Below are 24,885 nucleotides of genomic sequence, written 5' to 3'. Positions count from 1 at the left end.
AGTCAAGTGCAGCTCCAGGAGCACTAGATGGGGAGCCAGAAGACCTGAGCCCTCACTCAGCTTGGCTATCAGCTTGCTTACTCTTCTGGGCCTCAGTTTCCTCATTCGAAAGATGGGACCAGCCCCGCTTCTTCCTGGGGACGTTTGTGAGGGGTCTCTGCTGCCCACGACTGGTTGCTGCCACTTTCTCTAAAGGAAGCCTCTTCACCTTCACCCCAAACCACTCAGAGCCACGTTACACCTGTGAGTCTCAGCAAACAGGAACACTTATTATCTATTGCGGCCTTCTGGGGACAGCACTCACCAAACACTTCCCTCCACTCTGGGCTCCATGGGGGTCTGATTGTCTGGGCCCCTTATGGTAGTCTTTAGTGTCTGCTCTTCATTGACTGTTTCCTCAAATATGCTGAGGTCTCCCTCCTTCCAGAAAAATAAAACAACCTCCTCAAATAAAACAAAACAACCAGGAACCCTTCTCTCGACCCAGCAGCCTGGGCTGTTTCCTTCCTCCCTTCTTCTTTGCTGCCAAACTTCCAGAACAAATGTCCGACATCCGCCGCCTCCTCTTCCCACCTCCCACACTCCATGAACCCACCACAATCTGGCTGCCGCCCCCGGGGCTCCATGAAAGAAATGCCTGCGCCAGGTTCACCCACCCATGCCTCCTCCCACCCTCACCACTACCCCTTGCAGTCCCCACTGGAGCCTAATGCACCTTGCCTACCCCACCCCAGGTAGCATTTGGCCTCACTGAAAATAGCTTTGAGCTCACCCTTCCTTTTGTTTCTGGGTCGCCGTGCTCTCCTGGTCTCCCCCATCACTGAAAATGCCTTCGCTGCCCCACCTTCCCTCAGTATTGCTGCTCCCGGCTTCTTTCCACCCACCCTCTTACCACTCCCGCCCATCCCTTCTACCGGGGGCCATTAACTGTGATCTCTGGGGAGGCTCTGGACATTTGTGAACCCACTTAAAACTGTATTAAAATGATTCTGTGTCTGTGCATTGTTCTGGGCAAAGGATGCATAGTCATCAGCTCTGCAAAGGAGTCCATGACTTCCCAAATAATTAAAGCCATTGACCATCACCCAAAACTGAAATCCACATCCAGAGTCCCCCCGTCTTCGGAACTCTAGCCCCGTATTTTTAGCTACTCATTATCTTGCCTAGATGCTACATGGCAGGCACCTCATAATCAAAGCCCAGCCTCTTCCCCAAAATTTCCCCACTCTTGGTTAAGATACTTAAGCATTTCACTTCTCTGAGATGAGCTGGGGGTGATTTCAGAAAATTCCTGGTCAAATGCAGATAGATCTGTTATCTGTGAGAGAATCTGCATCCAAAACCCTTTGGTGGTCAGTAACACATAGCCCAGGCTGGCTGATTTGATCACCCAGGATGTGGAACCCAGAATAGACAGGTTAGAATGCCTGGGGGAAGGGAAAGAGCTGGGGTGGGCCACAGAGGCAGCACCATGCACTGGGCTAGAGTGTGGGCCACATGTGGCTCCATCAGAACTTTGTATAGCCCACAATGTCTTACTTTTGAAGTCCACCCCCTCCTATTCCAAAGCTGAAGAAACTGGGGCCAAGACCTTGAACCCAGGACTGCTGATTCATAGTCCATTGCTTTTTCCAATACCCGATACTCTCAGATTAGAGGGGGTCCGACCTTGAGGCCCACAGTCGGACTTTGGAGTAGGAGGAACTGTGGAAAATAACAGCATTCTACATGTTGCAGTGAGTGGGCATTTTGGGAGGGGGAGAGTACCCACAGCTTATTTGAGATTCTCTGAGGACTCTGGATTCCTAAAACAGTTAAAAAGCTGGGGTCAGTTTTATTCAGAAACAATAAGAAGCTTTTAGGCCTCAGCTTACCCATCTGTGAAATCAACTGTTGATAAGTAATTTTTAAGCCTTCTCTTTCTTTATTTTTCTTTCTTTCCCATTTGGGCATTAGTACCTTTTCTTAATAATAAGCAAACAAAACACAGCTATGCAGCTTCTCAAATGGTGACTAGATCAGAAGAGATGGGGCTGGGGGCTCACTATCCCCTTTGCTTGACTCTCCCCACTTCTTCCCAGCTCTGTGAGCAGAACTCCACAGAACAAAGCATTATACAGCCAGAAAATCCTAGGACCTATTACTGAAACCACACCTCTCCCATCCTCTCAACCGCCTGCGGCTGCAGCCACCCACTCCCAGACTCTAAAACATGCTGCAGGGACGCAGTGTGCTTGAGCTGTCCCGCACTGCCCCCCGCCCCCAAACACCAAACCAGCAGAAGTCTTGTGGGGGACACAGAAGGGCTGGGATCCGGAAGAATCTGTTTGCTGCAGGGAACATTGAACCAACAGAAGTTCCAACATATTCCTTGTTTTGGCTGCGCAAGGGTTTTTTCGAATGGGTCACAAAAGAAAATAGAAAATATTCTATTTTCTCTTTACAGTGCTTAAAGGCAGGGCCAGAGCCCAGCAAAGCAGGGGATATGCCAAAGGGTGACTTTCTCCTCAGTCTTTGATGGCCTGGCCCTGTCCAGAGTATATACCATGAAGGTTTTCAGAGGCCCAAGCATCAGAGAGAGAGAGAGGCCTCCAGGGATAGGACGGCCAAGCACTGGAGTGGACAGACACTGGAGTGTCCAGTTCTCATGTGTCACTAGCTTGTGTGACCATGGGCAAGGGCCTCGTCCTCTCTGGGCCTTAGCTTGCCATCTGTAAGACAACGGAGCCCTCCTCCCTCCGATATACTGAATTGAATTGAGGGTACCCTGGCTCTAAACCATCTCCCACTTCATTCTTTTAGCAAAGCATCTCCCCAGACGAGGGCAGGGACCTAGGGCAGGAGGCCTGCAAGGAAGGTAAGGCCGTGGATGAGAGTGGGAATTTTCACATCTCTGCTGCCAGAGCACTAGCTCCTGAGGCCGCAGCCAGCTGTGGGATGCAGGAGCAGTTCTGACCATTGGAATGTCTTCCTTCTGTGAAGCTAAAAGCTACCTCCCTTACTCTACATAGTCGGCAGCTCTGCCTCTAGGGCCTCTCAGGCCCCAGGACATCTCTGCAGACACGGGGGTTGGGGAAGGGAGAGACATAGTCCCTGAGGGGTCTCTTCTGTCTGCCAAAGTCCCTCAGCTCCTTGGTATTCTCTCACTTGATTCAGCCTCCAGACCTTCACCACCCTGCCTGGCCCCTCTTCCAGACAATCTACAGGTTTTTAATAGTCCTGCTAGGACCCAACATCTGGAAATTGGGGTCAGGCTGAATGGGCCAGAGAAGAGTGGGACCCCAGATCCCCCTAGGGCTGACATGCTCCACTGAAATACATACCTCAGAGCTTCTGTCTGAGTTGTTCCCTCTCTCAGGAACACTCTTTCACCCTCTTCCCTCTGGTAACTCTTCTTCCTCTCTCTTACTTTCTCTCTCTTTTATAGAGACAAGGTCTCTATCACCCAGGCTGGAGTGCAGTGGCATGACCATAGCTCATTGCATCCTCAGACTCCTGGGCTCAAGCAATCCTCCCACCTCAGCCTCCCGAGTAGCTGGAACTACAGGCATGCACCACTGCACCCAGCTAACCTCTGGGTAACTCTTATTTAGCCTCTAGCTCCCTAATGTCATCGCTTCAGGGAACTTTCCCTGATACCTCCCTCATCCCAACTAATTGAAGTCTCTTTGCAGCTCACAATTCCATGTATGTGGCCAAAGCCCTTACCCAGTTGCATTTAAATAATGATTTCTGAAGTGATTTAATTAATGTTGGCTTTGCACTGGATTGTGAGCCCCGCGAGGGCAGAGACTACCTAAGTCTTGCATGTGGTGCATGCTGGGCTCAACCTAGGACTGGGAACAGAGTACGTGCTCAGGAAATACCTGTTGAAAGGATGCAAGGATCCCAGATGTGTTCCTCTTTTTATATGACCCCAAGACACCAAGGCCCTCAACCTTCTCCAGCACAAAACGTCTCACTGGCCTTACAGTCCCACCTGACACCGTGGTAGACAGCCATGCCGCACGAGGATCTGGAGAACCTGGGCTTGGTCTCAGCGGGTCGGGCTATACCTGCACTCAGCAGGTTGCCTGGGGTGGGAGGCTTCCTACAGTGCCAGAGAGAAGCTCCAAGAGAGTGCCACAGGCGGTTCACATGCGGAAAGGGGACTGCAGCAAAGAGGGCAGAGACAGAGACAGAGGCAGAGGCAGAGAGACAGAGACAGAGTGAAACCAGAGAGATGGAGAGAAGAGCACAGAAAAAGACAAGCAGACAGACAAAGTCAGAGAAAGCCCAGAAGCCCAGCTAGCACCATCTTGCTATCCCTGCACTGGGAGACGGACTCGTGCTCTATGCCCTATCACAGCCAGTGTGTGTGTGTGTGTGTGTGTCCATGTGCATGTGTGTGCTCCCGTGAGCTGTGTGAAGACGCACATGTGTGTGTGAGCACGCATGCATCGGCAACAGGATGCGAGTGTTGCACTCCAAAGCTCTGCCCTCACCCCACAGAGAGGGTCACGGCCCAGACTGCAGGGTATGCTGGCAGTGGTGTCACTGTGTGCTTGTGGAGGGAGGTGGGGAGGAAGGGAGGGAGGGAGGGAGGCTCAGCAGAGTGTCAGTGTGTCTCAGCCTGTGTGGGGGCGGCTGCGCGGGGGCAGAGGGCTGCGGCGTGCACCAGAACATGTGCGTGCCTGCCGCTCTGATGGCTTGGAGGACAGGGAGGAAAGCTCGTCCCTTCCCTGTTCCTGCCACCCTTTCCTTGAGGTCTTGACCCTCAATTTCCTGTCCTTTGGCCTCTGGTCCCTGCACATCATCTAGTCCCCTAGCCTGGGCCCTGTCTTTCCTGTGGCCTTGGACAAACCACTTCTCTCTGAATGTTGACTCCCAGAGACCAAGCCAAGCACCATCTATGCAATGAGCAGAGCATCTCCATGGTCCTTACAATTCTGATGTTCTGGAGGTCTGCAATTTCCCATGAGTGCCCTCCACAGAGGGAGGTTACAGAGAGTGGCATCTCTAATGGGGTACTGCAGGCATCTCCAGAGGTATTATGATCCCCATTTTACAGATGGTAAAGCCGAGGCACACAGATGGCAAGTGATTCACCCAGGATGGCCCAGTAAATTAGAGGCAGAATCATGATTGGAAAATCAGCAACATCAGAGTTCCCCTGCCCACAGGGCCACTTCTCTTCCCTTGTTAGTGGACAAGAGGGAGGATGATCCCCAGATACGGCACCAGTCATGATCCCTCTCAGCAGTCTTCCCCCCATATGCTGGGTGCTGGAGACCTGGACACAATCCCCTGAGCCAGTCTCTCCACCTCCTCAAGCTGTGGTCTCCTCATCTGTAAGTTGGATGAGTAAGCCCTGCCTGCCTCCTTCAGAGATGAGCTCATGGATAAAGAGCCTTGCTGGCCCCGAAGTGCTGTGGATAGGAGAGGGCGTAAAAGGTGGAAGAAAAGCACGGCCCCCAGTCTTTGGGTGCATGGATGCCCAGTGTCCTCTCTCCAGCATGATATTATCCATCCAACAGCTCTGCCTGGGAAAGGCAGGATTGCTAAGCACATTCTACAGATGTTAGAGCCTGGGTCCCATGAGAGGACTTGAGCACCCAGGCCCCAGGACCTCAGTGTAGGGAGTTGCCTCTGGGCCACACTGCCACCCGTGGATCAACCCAGGTGAGAAGGAGCTTAGGTCAAGGAAGCTGCCCTCTCCTCCCTGTCAACCATGCTGGCCAACTGCAGCCTTTGCAACTCCTTCTCTGACCCCAGCTCTGCCTTGGGTCAATTTCAGATCTCTGTTTCTAGAGAGAAGAGAGTAGGCTAAGCTCTCTCTCCAGTCTCTCTTCCTCCGTCTCTCTCCCTCTCTCAAGTGAAATCTCCTTTGGAGACTCTTCCTATACAGCCCAATGATGACACAGGCTGCAGGGCAACTTCCTGCCTTTCTAACCTCTCCTGGGGGTAGGATCACAAGCCTGGAGAATGCCAATAGCTGGAAAGGCTCGTTTTCCACTTCCTTGAACGTGACCCCTTCCCTGGGCCCTCTGGTGCATCCGTAGCAACCCCTTTGCCCAATAACCAGAACTCTTCCATTTCTCAGAGAGGTCTTCGGAGAAGGCTGTGTATGCTGGGAGCTCTGGCCTGCCCACTTCAGTCCACACTGAACCCTGGAGCTGGTGCAGCATGCGTCCTGCAAGCTTTGGTGCCGCTAGGGTCTGGGCTTTTATTTCTCTCATCCTCAGGAGAGAAGAGGATTGGGTCAAAGGAAGAGGGATGAGCTCATCTCTGGATCCCAAGAGACAGCCCCACCCCAACCTTCTAGGAGACCGGAATCAAGTTCTTGACTCATCTGAATTCATATGCTTCAGTGGAACCTGCAGTCGAGTAGCATCAAGAGGCTCCAGAAGCCTTGCCCAGGGCCCTGGCCCCGGTCACGGGTTCCCAGAGGGCTGCCCACCAGGGCTGGAGAAGAGCAGCTCCTCTCACATCCATAGCCAGCCCTACCTGGACTCCTCAAAGGCCTGCAGTCCTGAGCAAGACCTCACTGGGCAGGATGCCAGAAGCTCTCTGGAGGGACTTGCCCTCCTCTCCAGTTGGGCAGCCCAACGCCTTGAAGAAGGAGACCCAAAGGCTCCCACGTGCCCTTTTAGGGCCAACCTGGCTGCCTCTTCCAGCCACCCTGCTAGTGATCTGAAGTGGGTTCTGGAACAGGGGCTCAGCTTTTGGGTGGTGACTGCAGTGTCCCAGCTGGCAGGAACTGTGGGTCATCAGTTGAAGGATGGGCCCTGCAGGTACCCTCATGGCTTCCTCCCACAGAAGAGGCCAGCCACAGAGGAAGCACGGTTTGGTCAACCTCCTCCCAGCCCCGGATGGGCCAACTCCAGACAAAAGGTACAAGCAGATTCCGTTCCTCACTTTCAGCCTTGCCCAGCCTTTCAGAACAACAGTCTCCCCGGTAGCAATTGGCACTGGGGGCCCATCGTGCACCAGGCTCAAGGCTGCATCTCTACATGCACCATCTCACTGAATCCTCGCAGCCCTTTTTATCTCCAGACTACAGGTGGGGGTAAAGAGGTAGCATTGCCTGCCTGGTGTCACAGAGCTATGGGTGGTGAGGGACAGAGCCTGTGTCCCTAATGGCCATGCAGGGCACTGCCCCTCCCTGCACCACTGGATGCTCAGACTGACGCTGCCGTGCAGAGCAGGAGCCCCAGGCTCCTCAGTGATGTGCTCTGGCCTTTTTAACACAGACATCATGGGTGCAGAATCAGTCCACTTTATCCCCTTGTCTCTGATACAAGCTTCTGCAAACTTAGGCTCATACACAGTCTTCCCAATGTCCTGCAAGCTCCTGACATTGCATGCAACATTTCGTACGTTTGTGCGTTTTTCCGGGGAATGTAGATTTAGACTTTCATCAGATTCCTGGAGGAATATGTGACCTAAAAAAGGTTAAGAGCAGTCTGATGGTTCTGGAAGGAAGAAGTCTGAAATTGATTAAACAAGGCCTAGCCATGCCTGCTACCCTCAGTTTTCCTGCCATGGCCACACCATGGCTCCCTTGCCCCTGAAATTCTCTGTGAAGGCTCACAAAGGGTCTCTCTGCCAAGTCGCCCCCACAAAACCCAGTCTTAATGATATCCATCTCCTCTTGGGGCAAAACATCACTTTTATTTTCACTTTGAGCACTTGAGTCACATCTCAACTCCATCTCACTGTACTCATGACGCAGTCCTGCCAGAACCCAGTCTTGGTCACTCCCTGAAAGGCAGCTTCACGGCTAATCAGGGAATTCTTGGGTTCTAGGCGAGCACTGGAAAACACCTGGAGAGGGGTCCCTGCACAAGTTTGTAGATAGCCTCAGTCCTCCAGAGCAGTCCCAAACATTATGTTCCTGCCCCTACCCGCAACAAAAGCACATTCAGAAAAGCCGAAAGTCTGCAGATAAGAGTGAACACACGTACACATGGGTGTGTGTGTGCTCAAGGGAGGCGGTGCATGCCTGTAGGATAGCGTGTGTTTGTGTGTGTGTGTGTGTGTGTGCAAGCAGCCTTCCTGTATACAGTCACAGGGCCACCTCCCACACGTATGCAGACACCAGCATGAGCTCACACATGCCTATAACACCCATACTCCCACATAGGCCTGTGAGCCCAGGCCTCACACACGTACATCATCCTGTGTGCATGACCCCAGCCTTCACATAGATGTGCATATCATGACCTCCCAGGAACACCATTGTGTCCACATCTCACATGAGCCTCCTCACACACCCCTAGACCTCACACACGTGCCTTCCTATGTGTACACAGTTCTAACCTGCCATACATGTGCACATATAATGGGTCATGTCCACACCCTTGTTCTCATTCAACCCAGCCAATGGCACTCCTGTGATACTCACACCCATGCACCCTTGCCAGGCACACTTGCATTTTCAGGCCTTACACATGAAGCACCTTTTCCTAGTGCACATGCATGAATGCTTGCATGCTCTTGCAGGGCACACCAGCGTACTCCAGTGTCACAATCAATTCCCCTCAAAAGCCCTTTTACAGCCACACACATCACTCCTCCTTAAAATGCACACTAGTACACACACATTCAGAACTCACACCAGCACACACCTCCCTCCAGGGCCCCTGCCCCGTGCTCCTGCTGCCACAGCAGAAACCAACCAGGGCATCAGTGCTCCTTTGCCCACAAGGCAAACTCTGCCTCCAAAGAGGCATCTTGACCCATCCCAGGATCCTCCAGAAACCCAGCTGGGGACATCCAGGAATCCCTCCCTGACACTCCACACCCTACTGGGTCACCCACAAGGGGCTCCCCTCTTTCCTCACCCTCCCATCCTTCTCTACACAGCAGTCATCAGGGCAGAAAATGAGCTCTGGGCTGGGCAACTTTGCTTGTGCAGAGCCACTGCGCCCTTCATACCCCAGCCCCTGAAACAGTGGTGCCCCCGCTGCAGCTTTCCTGATTGCCCCTCCCCACCTCCCAACACCCAGGAAGCCTGCCATGCTCAAATATTAACCCCTACTGTACTGATGCCCTCACTCCTGGCAGGAGCTGAGAAGGGGAAGGTGGGGAGGGAGAAGTTGGCCACTCTGTACAGTCGCTGTAGGTGTCTAAAGTCAGGAAGAACTACCGGGAGCTGGTGAATTCTCTGTCACTGGAGGTATCTAAGTGGAGGGCAGATGGCCACCTCAGGCAAAACTAGAGAAGGAATTCCAGTTTTGGACCCAGCTGACTAGGAAAATCCCTTTTTAACCCTAAGTCTCTAAGAATCTGTGTGTATCCAGGTTGTGTGTACTTGTGTGCATGTGTGTGTGTATGTGTATGCGTGTACACTGGCATACACTGTTAACCCTTCATCCCTACATACACACTCACCTGGCTAGCTTGGCACGTCTGCACCCACAAACATGCCCACGCCCGACTCTGGATGCTCTGTGCACAGGCAGGTGCCCCCAAACCCATGCAGCCTGCCTTCATCTGTGTACACAGGAATGCTCCCCAAGCACTGCAGGCACACACACGGCTCCAGACCCTGACCTCCCCGCCCCCCATGCCCTCCAGGACTCCCTGAGGCACAACTCACTTGCCCAATTCCTCGAAGAGCTGGTACTCTTCCGTGAAGCGGGTGCAGGTGATGGTGGCCATCCTGGCACTGGGCAGGCAGGTGAGGCTTGGGACTGGGGGACCAGGACTGGGGCGCTGCGGCTCTGCTCCCGAACCTAGGGGCCACTTGCCTGCCCGTGCTGCCGAGTGCAAACAGAGAACTGGCTTGACTGACGAGCCCAGGGCTTCTGAGCAGGGCACTGTGGCTGCTCACAGCCTCGCGAGCCTTCGTCAGCATCCAGGTCCCCATGGCAACCACCTCCTAAACGCCCTGTTCCCGTTGCCCCGGTAACTGCCTCCCCAACACCTGCCTGCCTTCCACTGCGAAACCTGCTCTCGGACGCCCTGACCATACCGTACACAATACTGCAAGCCTGTGTGGGCTTGGGGGTGGGATGGACCCAGCACCCCTGGGGTGATGGACCCAAGGAGGGGCTGAAGGAGGTAGAATAGAACAAACTTTGTCCACAAGTGATATTTTCTCTTCCCACCTCCCCCACCTCCAACTGTGGGGCCCTTGTAGCAGACGGGATGGGATTAAGTGGGGCAAAAAGGCAGTTGCCATGGTAACAGCCAGTGGGTGCCGCATTCCGGATGGTCCCCAGGAAAGAATGACAGGATGCAGTTACCCTGGCAACTTCATCTCTAGAGAGACAGGTATTGCCCGGTTGCCCTGGCAACAGCTGGGTTCTAAGGTTTACAGGGAAACGATGGCTAATTCACAGGGATGGCTCTCCCTCTGTGGATCACTGTAGTGTCTGCAACTGTCTCTCTGTTGCTCTCTGTATTTTTTTTTTTTTTTTTTTTTTTTTTTTTTTTTTTTTTTTTGCTTCTGACTCTGTCTTTCTTGTTATGCTCCTGCTCTTTCAGCTCTTTTACCACCTTGTCCATTACACTAGTGCTCTAGTTTGGCGGAGAAGTGCAGAGGACACCCCAGGATTCTGGAAGGAACAGCCCTGACTCCCTGCTCATCCCCACCTCTCACAGCTGTGACAGTTGCTCCCCTCCAGAGCCCTCCTCTGCAACCTCTCCCCAACCCCATGCCCCCAAGGGGACCATGGTAATCTGGTCTCCTGGGGCTCATGTCCCAGTTTCTGCTTGTGCTTCCAGTCAAGGTAAAAAAAAGAAAAAGAAAAAAAAAGGCAAGAGGGGATTGTGTGGAGGTAAGCATGGTATGGCTTACCTGGGATAGGCCACTGGCCAGAGACCTGCCGTGAAATCTTCATTCCAAAATTTTGTGGGCACCTTCCCTGCCAACTTCAACTCTTCAGGGCATCAGCCATACCTACAGTCACAAGATCTTACTCCGAGGTCTTGGAGTTAAGAAGAAAAGGGACTGGAGTTTAAGATTAAGGATGTAAGTTTGAGCTCTCATTCTTGGACATTTATTTTTATTTTATTTTAGTTATTCTTTATTTATTTATTTTGGAGGCAGAGTCTTGCTCTATCGCCCAGGCTGGAGTGCAGTGGCACAATCTCGGCTCACTGAAACCTCCATTTCCTGGGTTCAAGCAATTCTCCTGCCTCAGCCTCCCGAGTAGCTAGGACAACAGGCGCACACCACCACGCCTGGCTAATTTTTTGTATTTTAGTACAGATGGGGTTTCACCATGTTGTCCAGGCTGGTCTCAAACTCCTGAGCTCAGGCAATCCACCCGCCTCAGCCTCTCAAAGTACTAGGATTACAGGTGTGAGGCACCATGCCCGGACTTTGGACATTTATTAGCTGAGTGATCATGGGCAAGTCACTCACCCTCTCTGAGCCTCCAGCTCCTTTTCTACACAACAGGGGAACGAAGATGCCCTGCAGAGGAAGGCTGTGGAGATGGAGTGGGCTAAGGGCTGTGAAGGCCTTTGGGAACCATGTAAACAGGAGGCCTCTTTCTAGGCTCCAGGGAGGAAAATGAAGGTTTAAAGCAGGCCCGTGACCACCCCATCACTCTATCTTGGACTTGGAATCTCAGACCCTACATACCCCTTCCCCTCTCCACTCAGGAAAAAGGGTCCTTGGCCCATTTCGCAGCTTGATGGCCGGAGGCTTTGTGCCAGCACCTGCCCCCGGTGAGCATGGGTTGGCTAAAAGGATCCAGGCATCCAGACCCTCAGGGATTCTCTAGCCCACACCTTCTGAACCTCCACATCGCCTTGCTAGTCCTCTCACTTGTAGGACATGTTATCTGCTTGTTGGTATTCTCCAATCCCACGAAGCCCCTGACTCACTACCCTACTTCCAGGGGCCCCCTGGAGACATCCGGATAACCCCCCCAGTTCTGCCCCTCTTGCTGGGAGTGGGGTTTGGGGGAGAACGAAGGGTGAGCTCTCCTATTCAGCCACCATTCCCAGGAGAGGAAAGGGAGGGCAGCAGAGGGGAAGAGGGGAAGCGAGCAAGGGAGGAGGGGGGTAATGGCTTAGCCACTAATTGCACCATTACCACCTTCGGAAAAAGGGAAAACCACTCAGTTTTGTTTCTGCACACAATATGCTTTCCACTTCAGCCGCCAACGTTGCAATTCAGAGGCAGAGAAGAGAGGCCTGGGCCCGGGGGCCGCACAGCCGGTGGGCAGCAGGCAGGGCACAGAACATGGTGGCCAAGCTACAGGACTATGTGGGGAGGTGGGGGAGGGCTGCACTGCCACCCTCCTGCCCCATACCCTCTAGCCTGATCCCCCAGGAGGGGATGGCTTCCATACAAGAAAGTGCTGCAAGAGCCCTTAGTGACCACTGAGGCCACCTGCCATTGCACAGGGACAGGAGAGGCAGTGTTGCTTAGTAGTTAGGGTGACTCCACGACGTACAGGCTATGTAATTTTGGATGAATATCCTAACTTCTCTGTGCCTCTGTGTCTTCATCTGCATAATTGGGTCAATAATATTCCCTACCTCCAGGCTGTTCTGTACATTAAATGAGACAAGCACAGCGGCTGACGCTATAAATGCTCAATAAATGGGAAATTACTATCGAGAAACTCAAAAGTCCTCTCCCCTCACACACCTCTCCCTGAATCACAGAAGCACACACCATCATCTTGAGTCCCGGTACTTCAGGGCACTGTTCCCTTAGTCTGCGCTAGAGTTTAGCTCGTGGTTTGGAAATCACCTTGTCTAAGCCTAGTTTGCAGCAATTTCTGTAGAACAAAGAACTAGAGCTGGAAGGAGAGGAACCACAAGGCTCTCTAGCTCATCGGGTGCCAAAGGAATGATGATACTGTTTTAAAAGTTCACAGTAAAACAAAAAGCAACTATGCTGTGAGACTATGAGGCTGTATTAATGGAAATCTAATGTTCTGAACTGGGGCAGTCCTGTGTGGCTGGATGCTGGCCTGACCCGTTTCCTCTCCCCATTCCCACTGATGAAATGGAGCATGCTTAGAAGTGAGCAGAGCACGTGGGGAAGGCCCTGGCATCGGGTCCCTCAGAGGAAGGCGTGAAGGAATGGAGGCAGGAAGATGGCCACCTCTCTCTCTGTCTGTGATGTGGACCATGGGGGCAGCCTCTGTGGCTGCTGGGAGCAGGACCAGCACAGCCCCGCTCCCGTCACCTCTTTCTTCCCTACTTCCATCGCTCCTTTCAACTCTTCTTTCTTCTCTCCTCTTGCCTTCCCCTCTCCCTCATTTTTCCTCTTCCTTCCTTTGCATCCTTCCTTCTCAGTTCTTTCTCATCCTTTTTACTTCCTTTCTGGCTTCCATCTCCCTCTCTTTCTGTCACTCTTCTCTCCCTCCCCTGCTGTCTTGCACTGTGCATGCGGTCCTGGGGGATGAGCAAGTCAAGGGCTGCAGGATCCCAATAGTGGAGAGATGGCTGGAGAGGTGGAAGAGAGAGGAAGAGGAGGGAGAAGAGGAAGAAGCTCCCTCTGAAAGTCTTACACATGAGCACACACATACTCCTCTGAGCCTTCTGGAGCCCAGCTCAGCGGTGTGGGCACTGCCTCGGACAGGCACCCCCCACCTTCCTGAGGGTAATAGCCACTCTGCTGAGAAGGCATGACTGCTAATTCACCACCTCCCCTGAGCCCGACGGGCTAGCAGCTGTGCCCGGTGGTGGCGGGCACTGAGGAGCAAGCCATGCCTCTGTGGTGCTGAGAGAATGAGCCGATGATTGCATCAGGGGGATTGTTCCTGCCAAACTCCCCACTCCCCAGGGCCAAGGCAGACACGAGAGGCAGCACGTGTGCCCCCATCTGCAACACGCGTGTGGCATTCGAGAGCAGGCCTGCATGCTATGGGCTGGTGGCCAGGGGTGGGAGCCCTGGAAGTTGCTGAATGCAGCCCTGACATGCCAGAATAGGGATTGGCATGTGAACACAGGCAGTGCCCCATGGAGACAGAAGGGATGAAAAGCGACCAGGGCTGGGTTCCTGCATGGGTGATTGTAGCCCCAGTGGCATTGTGACAGCCAACTCAAATCCCACCTTCCACAGCCCACACATGTGCTCACACACATATACCCAAGTGCCTCAAGGTCCTGCAGGGCCTGGGCAGGTACCACAGAAAGCGTGCCATCCAAAGGATCCCCACGGGGCCTGTCCCACTAAGTGCAGTGAGCGTGGGGGGCAGAATTGGTAGAAAGTGGACCAAGAGAGAAATGGTTCTGCTGAGGGTCTGGGTGGAGGGGGACTGGGTTTATTCATTGCAGTAAGTAAGGCTGGGCCTACATGAAGAAGTGGGGACGTCAGGGATCAGGGAGCAGCACTGTCAATGAGTTCTCCCGCACAGGAGGCACTCCTTGCAGGGGAGAGTGAAGCAGAGAGCCATGGGACAGAGGACAATGGCTACTGGGCCAAGGGCCGCACAGCACTCCCTGCAGTTAGAGGACCTGAGTTCGAGTCCTGGAAGAGCTTGCAGGAGGTCTCCCCAGTGGAACCTCTACTTCCTCCTGAGAAAGATGGAGTCCAGAGCACTGGCCCTCCATCCAGGTGTGGGGCTATCTCTTGGCCCTTGGGAAATGGGTTACCAGAGCCCAGGACTCCACTGGCAGGGCCCAGCTTGGACAGGCTGCCCCCTGGCTCTGGCCCCTATAGCTGGCAGATCAGCTGCCATCTGGTGCAGCCAAGGGAGAAACAGGGGGTCTCACCAGGTATCTCTGGGCTCGACTTCCCCAGATCTGTGGCCTGAGGGGCCGAAGCTGCCTCTGATCTGCCCTCCCTTCCCTCCACACCAGCACAGGTGCTCAAATGGTATAAGCACCTGCCTGGCAGTGCCAGTTGGCAGCCTATCACAGAGTCTAGACCCAGGTGCCCCGGCTGGAGGAAACTTGGGCCACAGGAGATGGGAGGGGGCTGGCAGGAGCCATGCTGATTGCTGGAAAGAGCAGAAATCACCACAGGCTGAGCCTGTCATTGGGCTTGAGTGCTCTGGGACACCAAAGACCCTCCACTAATCTCAGGCCTAGGCCAGCCGTGAGCTTCTCTAGACCAAGTTGCAGGCTTAAGCTTGCATGGGGCCACCGGGCTGTTTGCTGGATGCTGGGTTGGGTAGGACTCAGCTAGGCAAGCTCTGGGCTGGATTTGAGACTAGACCGAGACCTGAGGCCAAGTCTCCTTCTCAGGGCACCAGGAACAGGTGCCAGCCCCGTCCCCAGCTGGTCTTTCTTGGTTTAGGTTGGTCATAGGGAGTAAGCCTCAGTGATTAGGGGACAGCAGAAAGGGCCATTCATGGTTCTGCACTTGTGGTGCCAAAGGGCAGGGGCACCGGGAGAGAAGTGGGGGCTGGAACTGGAGGGTAGGCCCCAGGCAGGGCTGACTCAGCAGGCACGGGAGAGGCCTCCATACAACTCGTGCAAGCCTGGAGCGGCAGGGAAGCCTTGGCTCCATGCCACCCTGGAAAGGCCCCGCCCACACAGCTGGGACAAGCACCCAGCAGAGCTAGAGTACCCTGAGGAGTGGGCGAACTATGGACAGCTCATCTCCCAGGGTGTGTCAGGCCTGGGCCACCGCCCTAACAGGTGACTTACTTCTTCAGAGCCTCCCTCCCAGGCAGACTGAAATGCTAGAGGTCACTGGAATCCAGAGGCCTCTGCCTGTCCTGGCTCCTGCCCCACCACACAGCTGGGCATCAACATCATAGAGGAAGGGAAAGATTCTAGTTGGGGGAGGTGATAAGGGGTAAAAAGAACAGGACCAGGAGGAAGGGGCCTAGAGCATGAATGGTCACCTCCACCCAGCAGCCTCAGGCCAGACCCTCACTCCTGGACTCAGCCACCTCTGCAGTGGGGATGGAGCCCTGTAACCAATACCTGAACCCCCACACATACCGCACCCACCCCACCCCACCCATCCTGCTCATCCACAAGCTGATGAGTCCTAACAGGCCTCCTTTGCCAGTGACAAAAATAACTATTTTCAAAATTCACAGCAGGGCTTTCGCCTACACACACTGCGCCGACTGGAACCTGAAGGGAGATATGCAGAACGCAGTGTACGGATGGAGGCGCACTAGGCGGCAGGCGGGCTCTGCAACCCCCGTGGCCTACTCCCCACCACTCAGCCTGCCCCCCACCCCAACACACACACACACACAGACAAACACAGACACACACACGCACACTAGCCCAGAATGGCCAAATGGGAAGTGCTCTTAGATCATCACTGAACATAGTGTGATGTTGAGGCCCAGAGAGGATCAGGGATGTGCCTGAGGGGTCACAGAGTGGGTCTGTGGCAGGACTCCCATCCCCCCACCTCCTAGCCAGGCTGTCCACCTCCTCTCCTGTTCACTTGGCCAACAGTGAGCTCATACCTGCCCCCAGGACACACAAGCACACACCCACACCTGCTCATAGTCGGAAAGCACTGCATCCCTCACTTCCAAGTTATGACACTTTAATCAAGTCCACAAGCTCCTCTACAACCTGGCTTTGGCCAGTCTTCCAGAGCCTCATGAGGGAGGCAGAGCCAGGGCTAGCATCCCCACTCACAGGTGGGGAAATCAAGGCCTAGAGGGGAAGAACTGTGCCCAAGGTCACGGGAGAACTCAGGTGTCCCGGTACTGGTTTGGGGGCCCTTCACAGCTCTTTCCACCACCCTTGGTGCTGCAGCCATTAATGGCCCAGCCAATTTCTCTGGGTACTGGAGGGGCCAGAAGAGGAACTTTGCACTACAGTGCCTGACACCAGTCTGACCCGAGGACTGGCCTAGGCCATGTGAAGAACCACGAAGGTCAACCCCCCGACCCCTGCGCCTCCACCCACAGTGCTCAGGAGGTCCCTGTAGAGAGCAGACAGACTGCCATGCTTTAGCTGGGGGCCAGGCTTGGAGTTGACTCCAGGCGGCCCTCACCCAAACACCACCACAGAGATCCTGTGTTGAGGAGGAAGCCCTTTAAGTGTTGTCAAGTGGCAAGGCCGAGGAACTCCACCGTGGCCCCAGGCTCCAGGGCCACACCAAAGAGTCACAAAGTCATTAGAGCTCATTTTACAGATGAGGAAACTGAGGCCAAAAGCTCGTATTGGTCACCTGAGGTCACAGAGCAAGTCGGTGAGGAGGCAGGACTGAGACACAGGCATCCCAGTCTGGTTTATTCCCGCCCACCCCCAACCAGGTTCCCCACCCTGTTCAACCAAGGGACTCTACACCCTCCAACTCCCTGTAGATGGAGACATGACAGGCTTATCCCTGAGAAAGAGCAGGGCCAAACCGGAGTGGGGAAGAACATCTAGAGGACAGTTTTCTCCCTCCCCACCATCAGATCCGTTGGGACATCAGCCTAGTGTTGAGTTTACGGAAAAAGGATCGAAGCTTGCAAATCTTGCATTTTTTCTTGCGACGACCCCGGGAGAAGCTTCGAGCCCTCCCTTCCTCTTCCTCCTCTTCCTCATCACTGGCCCAGGGCCCCCACGCACCCCCATTAAAGTCAGGATGAGCCCGGGGTTCTCAGCCGGGTAGCGCACCGGGATGGCTGTGCGGTTATATTCGGCCAGGCGAGCCAGCAGGGTGCGGACCACATCAGGCCGCTGGCCAGCCAGGTCCTCTCGTTCATAAGGGTCAGCACTGATGTTGAAGAGCCATACAGCCTGACGGACACTGGCCATTCGTTCCAGGTTCCACCAGCTACCCGGGAAGGTGGCCAGTGTCTGTGGTGGGATCCAATCGCCATAGCCAGGGTCTCCTGTCAGCAGCTTCCACTCACCCACGCGGATGGCAGCCTGCACAGCGGTGTTCCAGATGCCAAAGCCGCCCTCCAAGGAGCCATGCTGGGCATGGTTGTAGAGTGGGTCAATGTTGTGCAGGATCTCTGTGCGTGGTGAAGCCTCGGCCCTTCGTGATGGCCGGCCATACATCGTTAGATGCTCCTCTAGCTTCTCTATCTGTTGTCTTGTAGGTTTTGGTGCCTATGTCGATATCCTCACTCGGGTTCGGTTGTTACCATTCTATATGTGTATTGTGCACTAGTGCCTGTGTCTTTGTTCTCGTTGCTTCGCGTCCGTTGCTTTCGCTTGAGCAGTGGACTATGGACAAAGCCTAGGCCTCGCACGCCACCTTCCCAATAAGTGCCCTTGCGTCCTCGGAGCGGCCAGTTGCTGCCCCCTGAGAAAGTCTGACCACCATTGTCACTGGAGAAGATGATGACACTGTTGTTGTAGAAACCATAGCGCTTCAGGGCCCAGGTGATGTTGCGCACAGCCTCATCCATGCAGGTCACCATGGCCGCATACTTCCGCCGGGCCACATTACCCATGGTGCGGTAACGGTACAGGTACTCACGAGGGGACTGCAGGGGTGTGTGTACTGCCTGGAAGGCCACATAGAGGAAGAGGGGCCGCTGAGGGCTGTGGCTGGCCAGGATATGGCTGGCACGCTGGGCGTAAAGCATAGTGGAGTACTGGCCGCTGAGCCCCCAGGCCACATTCTCACCCTCGTGCAGGTCGAAGCCGCACACGCCTGGGCCATCACAGTTGTCATAGGTGTAATAGTCCACATTGCCTGTGAGTGAGCCCAGGAAGGTGTCGAAGCCCCGACGGGTGGGTAGACACTCCTTCCGGTAGAAGCCCAGGTGCCACTTGCCCACCATATGGGTGGAATAACCTGCCTTCTGCAGCTTCTGGGGCAGTGTCACCTGGTCCAGGGGCAGGCAGTTGGGCTGCTGTGGGCGGATGATGGAATGCTGGAGCCCTGTGTGGATCTGGTACCTGGTGGGGAAGAGGGGAAGGCACAGAAGGCACAGGTAAGCTACAGACCATTGCTCTGGCCATCCAGTCCCCAATAGCACCGTGGGGTGGGCTGTGGTCCCAGCACTACCAGCAAAAATAATAGCAGCAACCACCAGGTATTATCGAATGTGCTAAGCACCTCAAATGCATTATCTCATCGAATCCTCAAAATCACTGGAAGTAGATCATATTATCATTTTACAGATGAGATTGAAGCTCAGAATGGCTAAGCCACTCACCTAAGATCACAGAGCTAGGAAGTTGGAGAGTTAAAAGTTGAATCCAGGGTCATGACAATAATAATAGCTAATGCCGAGCACTCACTGTGAGCTTGGCATTACACTTAGCCTCTTATGTGAATTATCTTACTAAATCCTCACCACAAATTCAGAGGTACATATTATTGTTCCCATTTTCCAAATAAGGGAACTGAGGCTTGGTAAATTAAATTACTTGCCGGGTGACTCACATGGCTAGTAGTCGGAGTGGGATTTATAACTCAGGCAGTCTGGCTGCAGGCTTCAGAGTCCCTAAGCTCTAAGCTATTAACTTGCTCTGGGGCCTAGAGCAAGCCCTGCTCTCCCAGGCAAACTCTTACTCACTCTTCAAAGCTCAGCCCAAATGTTATCCATGCTGTAAAGTCTTTTGTAACTCTCCCAAAGAATTAGTCACTTTTGCTTCTGGGTTCCCCTAGCATTTAGTACACACCATCATTTTCTTACTTGGCCATGGGATTATACTCGTCTGCACATGCTCTTGTGCCCAGGGACATGTGATGGGGCTGTCCTTTATTCAATCTTCTATTCCTAGCACCCAAGCGACGTTCAGAGAGCACTCAATTATTTATGAAATGAACGAATCAAAGACACTAAAAGGGTTTTAGAGCCAGAAGGGACCCAATTCATTCTCTAGTTTACTCACCTCATCTTAAAAAGAACCTAAGGTCTTTTTAAGGGAAGGGGAAGGGCCTTACCCAAGGTCACCCAGTGGTCAGGAACAGAGCCAGGACTTGAACCAAGTCCTGGTTCCAAGCAGAGTCTAAGCAGTGACTCTTTTTCAGCAAACTGGGCTGCCGTATCTCTTCACACATGGGGGCCTCAGTTTGCTCCTGTAGAGGAGTTGGTTGAAATGGGAAATCTCCAAGACTCGTCTAGCTTCCCAGTTTTCTAAGACCAGCTCCCATGTGCCTGCCTGTGAGCTCATATGACCCCTTGATCCAGGCTATCATCCTGAGGCAGGAGTAAATGGTTAGGCAAATCCTGAATTCCTCATTTATCCATTCATATCCCATCTTCCCCCTTCTGTGGTCAAGGCTCCCATGTGATCTGCTTATGGTGTCTTGCCTTTACTCAAGTCTTGAAAGTCCCAGAGTAAATAAGAAGCCTGAAACTTCACAAGTATGTTAGAATCCCACACCTTTTTCTCACCCCGAGGCATTCAAATTAAGACAAGCCCTGAATTCTTGACATCTTTAACCAGAGCACAGAAGTGAGTTTCTCTGTTTTCGTTTCCTTATCTTAAAACTGTTATTGTTGTTACCTATAATTAGCTACTACTGCCATTTTTAACACTAGGTGCCACACACATACATTATCTCACTGAATTCTCATTTTAAAAACCTATAGGGAAGTCTATTACCACCCCCATTCTACAGATGATAAAACCAAGGCCCCCAAAAGAGCAGCAATGACCCAAGTTCAGACAGCCGGCAAGCAGGGAAGCTAAACTTTGAACCCGGGTCTACTCAACTCATGCTCAAAATCTTTTGATGATAACAGCCTCTCTAGGCTTCAATCAAGCTAATAAATTATAGGACTTGATATGAGAAGTGCCCTAGGGCCTTGAGTGCCAACTGAGCCCGTCTTCATGGAGGTGGGGTGCCATGGAACGCTGGTTTGTAAAGTGGATGGGCCAGCTAAGAGTCACCAAAGCCCATCTGCAAGTGAGTCACATGAGAAACTTTGCCTCTCTCCAGCGTCACAAAACACAACTGGATGTTAACAAACACTAACGAGGGCTGTGATCATCAGTGAGATGGAGCCAGCTGCAGGGGGTGGAGGGCAGGTACTGACCAGCCACGTTCAGTTACCTTTGCAGATCAGGGGACTGAAGCATTGCCCTGCTGCTGTCTGCTCATTCCGCTACTTAAACCAAAAGTCACCTCTTAGGACAGAAATGCTAAGTTGTGTACAACTCTTGGGAATGCAGATTCCTCCTCCCTCTTCTGCAGGTCAGCATCCGTCTTCACCACTACACCACCATCCTGCACCACCACTCCAACCCATACACACCCCATGCCCCTCCTTCTTTCTTCTGTTCTCCTTCTGGCTCCTGGATCTAAATGCTGGGTGCCAGATCGAAGGAAGAAAGGGCACCATTTGATTCCCAGCTCCAGGACCCCTGCCAAACATCTGGCCTCTCAATCCTGTCTCCCACAGACCCTGAAGTAAGCCAAGGGGAACCAAGCTGGGCCCTCCCAGTCTTGTCTCAATTTCTCCCATCCAAGAAATAGTGAGACTAAGAAACAGGGAGACTAAGGCTTCTGGTTCCTGAGATCACACTAGTGGCTCTTGGGTGGAACTTGGGAGAAAGCATGCCTTGGACCCCATCCAAGGAGAATTAACTTCAGCCTTGCCAAAGGATTTTCCCCTAAGTGGCCAGAGTTTGCCTTCCATACCCCCACCTCCTGTTTTCCTGCTCTTTTAATCCTGTAATCCTGATGCCTCGCCTGTGGACATTTCCTTATGGAGGAAGCAGCATGTCTACTTGGGGCTCCCAGCCAACTTGGGAGGATTTTGCAGATGAAAAAACAGAGGCTCAGAGAAATGAAATAACCACCCTAAGGCTACACAGGTCGTGGTATCCTATGTGTCTTTCTCTTCCACCTATCAATTCCTTGGTCTTCTCCCAATGTATTCATCAAACAGTATGGGGACCTGAATCCCTCAGGACACATAGAGGCTACCACACATTGACAGCCAAGCAGGTTACACACAAATCATTCCACCTTTGCCACTCTTTTTCAAGATGAAAACTGTTCTTTGCTCCATTTTATGGACAAGAAAACTGAGGCTTAGATAAATTAAATGACTTGCTCAGGGTCTCAGTATCCATAAATAGAAGCAGCAATAAATGTCAGAGGCTGCCATATTCCTCTAACAAAGGGATGACCAGATGTCTCCACATTGTGTGGAATGTCAGTGTCCTGGAACATCAAAGCAAGAAGACCTCAAAGATGATGAAGCCCATTCAGTGTAAGGCAAGGGTAATTGAGGCCCAGAGAGGGTAAGGGACTTACTAATGATTACACAGCCAGTAGGAGATTTCCCAGACCCCAGCATGGGGTGGTACTGGCAGGAGAAATCTACAAACTGGGTTGATTTGGGGCTTAGATGCTCAGCCCCGGGGCCTTGCGCCACGCCTACCTGCCAGTGAGAAGCTGGCTCCGCGAAGGCGTGCAGATGGGCTGGATGTAATAATTTTCCAACTTGACCCCCTTGGCCGCCAGCCTGTCGAGCGTGGGGGTCTCAATATCTGAACCATGGTAGCCCACGTCGTGGTAGCCTTGGTCGTCCGTGAGAATGAAGATGATGTGGGGAGGCTGGGGCGGAGCGGCCGAGCGCGGCTCACCTGCCTCCCCGGGCCAGTCGGCCACGAGGCTAGGCTTGGCCCAATCCCAGGACAGGTAGCCGAAGCTGAGCAGGCTGACCAGGGAGAAGCCAGTGAGGGCGTGCATCGCCAAGCCGGCCCGCGCGTCCCGGCGCGCAGGGCTCCTGGGGCCTCACCACCTCGCGCGCCCAGGGCGCACCACCGGCCCGCCGGCTCGGATGCTGCGAGGGCTTTCAGCGCCCCCGGGGATGGCCCAGTGTCTGGTCCGGGACAGGCTGCCGGATGGCTGGGCCGGATCTGCTCTGCCGCAGCGGGGCGCTCTGGGGAGGTCAGGCCCGCGCCGAGCTGCCTCCCGCTGCCTGAGCGCCGGCCCTGCGCCGCCTTTGCTCCTTCTTCTCCAGCTCAGCCCGGCCAGCCTGAGACGCGGCGTGGCGGCTTCCAGAAAGTGCTCTCTACCATCCTCTGACTCCCCTCTTCCTTCTTGCCCTGGATTTCTCCCGCCTCCTAATTTCTCTCGCCTCTGCTTTCCCGGCCTCTCGCCCCACCCGGAGTCCTTACAACAACCCAGCTCCCTGTAGGGAGGTGGGCAGGACCCCAGCGGGGAAGGGGAGGGAGTTGGGCGGGTCGAGGGGACACCGCGGGAGAGAATTCGAAAAAGTTGAAACATCTGCCGGGGCCGAGCCCCAGGTGGAGGGGCGGGACGCCGAGCAGCGGCTCCACCTCCCGGGCGGGAAGCCCAGGCCCTCCCGGCCTGCTGGCTCCAGCGCCCGCCCCTGACTGGGATGGGGAAAGGAGGGAGTGGGGCTGCTTGGAATTCGATGGAACAGCTCCGGAATGGCCGGGTCAGACATTCCTCGATCATGGAGTCTTAGCCTCTCTGAGTGCCAGCCCTGGAAGGAAAGCCCATCATTTTCTAGTCCAACCGGGGCATTCTACAGATGGAGAAACTGAGGCCGGGAGATGAGGCGCAACGCGTCTAAGTCACAGAGCAAGTCAGTGGCTATTTCTCTAAGGCTCACCGTGGCTGTTGGAGGCAGCTCCCTTCGGTGAGCCGGTAGAGAAAGAGATGGAGAATGGCAAGCACTTGGGCAAGCACCCGGGGCTGGAAGTCAGGAAGCTTGGTTGCAGCCTTACCAGCTCACCTCTCCTCAACCCCTCCCTCCTCCCTGTTCTGCAATTCCCAGCTAGAATCTTAGAATGCCAGCGCTGGAATCCAGAGGGCAGGGGCTGTTTTATCCATCTTGTATCCACAGGGTGTAGCACACAGTATAAGCTCAATCAGTATGTGTTGCATGAATGAATGGATGAATTGGCCCCAGTGGTCACCTAGGCCAACGCCTACCCAAGGAAACCTCCACACCAGAGATGGCAAGCTTGGGGAGACTCCGGAACCCGAGGAGCATCGTAAATGAGTAGAGCAGGAGATAGCTGTCTTGCCCCAAGGAGACACAGGGGCTGCAGCAAGTTAAAAACCACAGCCTGACTTCCAGCTGACCATAGTCAGGCAAGAATATGGACCAGTGTTTCCAGATCTTCTGATTTTTCAAGAGGAATACCCTCTTTATCTATTAGGAGAATATTCCAATTGTGAAATGTTAGTGACTAATTGAAAGCAAAATGTAAGCACTTTGTAGGCCAAATTAAACCTCTCCCAGAAATATATCAGACCATCGGTGCCGGTTTGCAAGCTCTGCTCTGCATCATTGTTTTGCAAAATTTTACTAGGCTACATTTTTAAATGGAAAAACTGGGCTAAACAAAACCAGTTAGGCTTCTTTACTGCTAGGACTTCAAATGTTTAACATGCACACTGCTGATCTGCAGGAGGGGCTGGTTAAGCTGTATTTCCCAGTGTTATGTTACCATGGACCCTCTTTCCCTCTTCCCCACCCCCCAACCAACTTCTTGAAGGGTCAGTGTTTGGGGACTTTGGGAAGCAAAGACTGCCCAGGTGCATCTTCTCTCCTAGCATCTTCCCCCTGCCAAGATTCTGTCATGATCCCTTCCCTCTTACTTAAAACCACTGTGTGTGGGGAAAGAAACCAGACCTCCAAAATAGCAGCCCGTGTGAATCTGCATTTCGAAATGAGGGCTGCGTGGGGCCAGCCGCTCCCATTTGCTCAAAGCCCCATATTTAGGGTGACCAGATTTATCAGAAGGGAAAACTGAGCTTGTTGTTCTGGCAGAAGACATGTTGAGGACAGACAGGAAAAATACAGCCTCCTGAGGGGAAGGCTGCTAAAACAGTGCTTCCAGAGGCTTCCACGAGGCTGTCCTAGGTGGTCGAAGTGGGACAAGTCACCAGAGGCCAGGTGGACTAGGGTTTTGCATTCTTTCCATTACCCCAGGGCAAGAGGAACCGGGCAGGGCTGCCTTCTTTCTACTCCAACCACAAAGAGAAGCAACAAGGGGATGGGGTGAGGATTCCACCTGGACCAAAAAAGGCCCAGAGAGACCAGTTCACAGGCAGCAGACCTCTATGGGGCTGTCATTGAAACAAGGAGTACTTCAGAATTCAAGACAGTGGGC

At 53.6% G+C, this 24,885-nt stretch overlaps 2 protein-coding genes across 5 annotated transcripts in view; both read right to left on the bottom strand.

Moving 5' to 3' along the window:
• Positions 1 to 9,860, bottom strand: part of CAMK2A (calcium/calmodulin dependent protein kinase II alpha) — a 70,198-nt gene extending 60,338 nt beyond the window's left edge. For all 4 annotated transcript variants that reach the window (XM_017875776.1, XM_017875778.1, XM_017875777.1 and 1 more), the window contains exon 1: positions 9,584 to 9,860. In XM_017875776.1, coding sequence (XP_017731265.1) covers positions 9,584 to 9,645 — 62 coding nt within the window. In that variant the 5' untranslated portion in view covers positions 9,646 to 9,860. The remainder of the gene's footprint in view (positions 1 to 9,583) is intronic.
• Positions 9,861 to 16,399: 6,539 nt separating this feature from the next.
• Positions 16,400 to 23,054, bottom strand: ARSI (arylsulfatase family member I). Its single transcript, XM_017875780.1, is given in 5 exon segments — positions 16,400 to 17,463; positions 17,466 to 17,847; positions 17,849 to 17,904; positions 17,987 to 18,726; positions 22,173 to 23,054. Coding segments are annotated over 5 exon segments (1,671 nt in total). The 5' UTR covers positions 22,484 to 23,054; the 3' UTR covers positions 16,400 to 17,281.
• Positions 23,055 to 24,885: the final 1,831 nt, after the last annotated feature.

Source organism: Rhinopithecus bieti, unplaced genomic scaffold (genome assembly GCF_001698545.2).
Source record: "Rhinopithecus bieti isolate Rb0 unplaced genomic scaffold, ASM169854v2 scaffold_7673, whole genome shotgun sequence".
In the NCBI taxonomy this organism is placed as follows: domain Eukaryota; kingdom Metazoa; phylum Chordata; class Mammalia; order Primates; family Cercopithecidae; genus Rhinopithecus; species Rhinopithecus bieti.
This window is presented reverse-complemented; position numbering and strand designations above follow the sequence as displayed.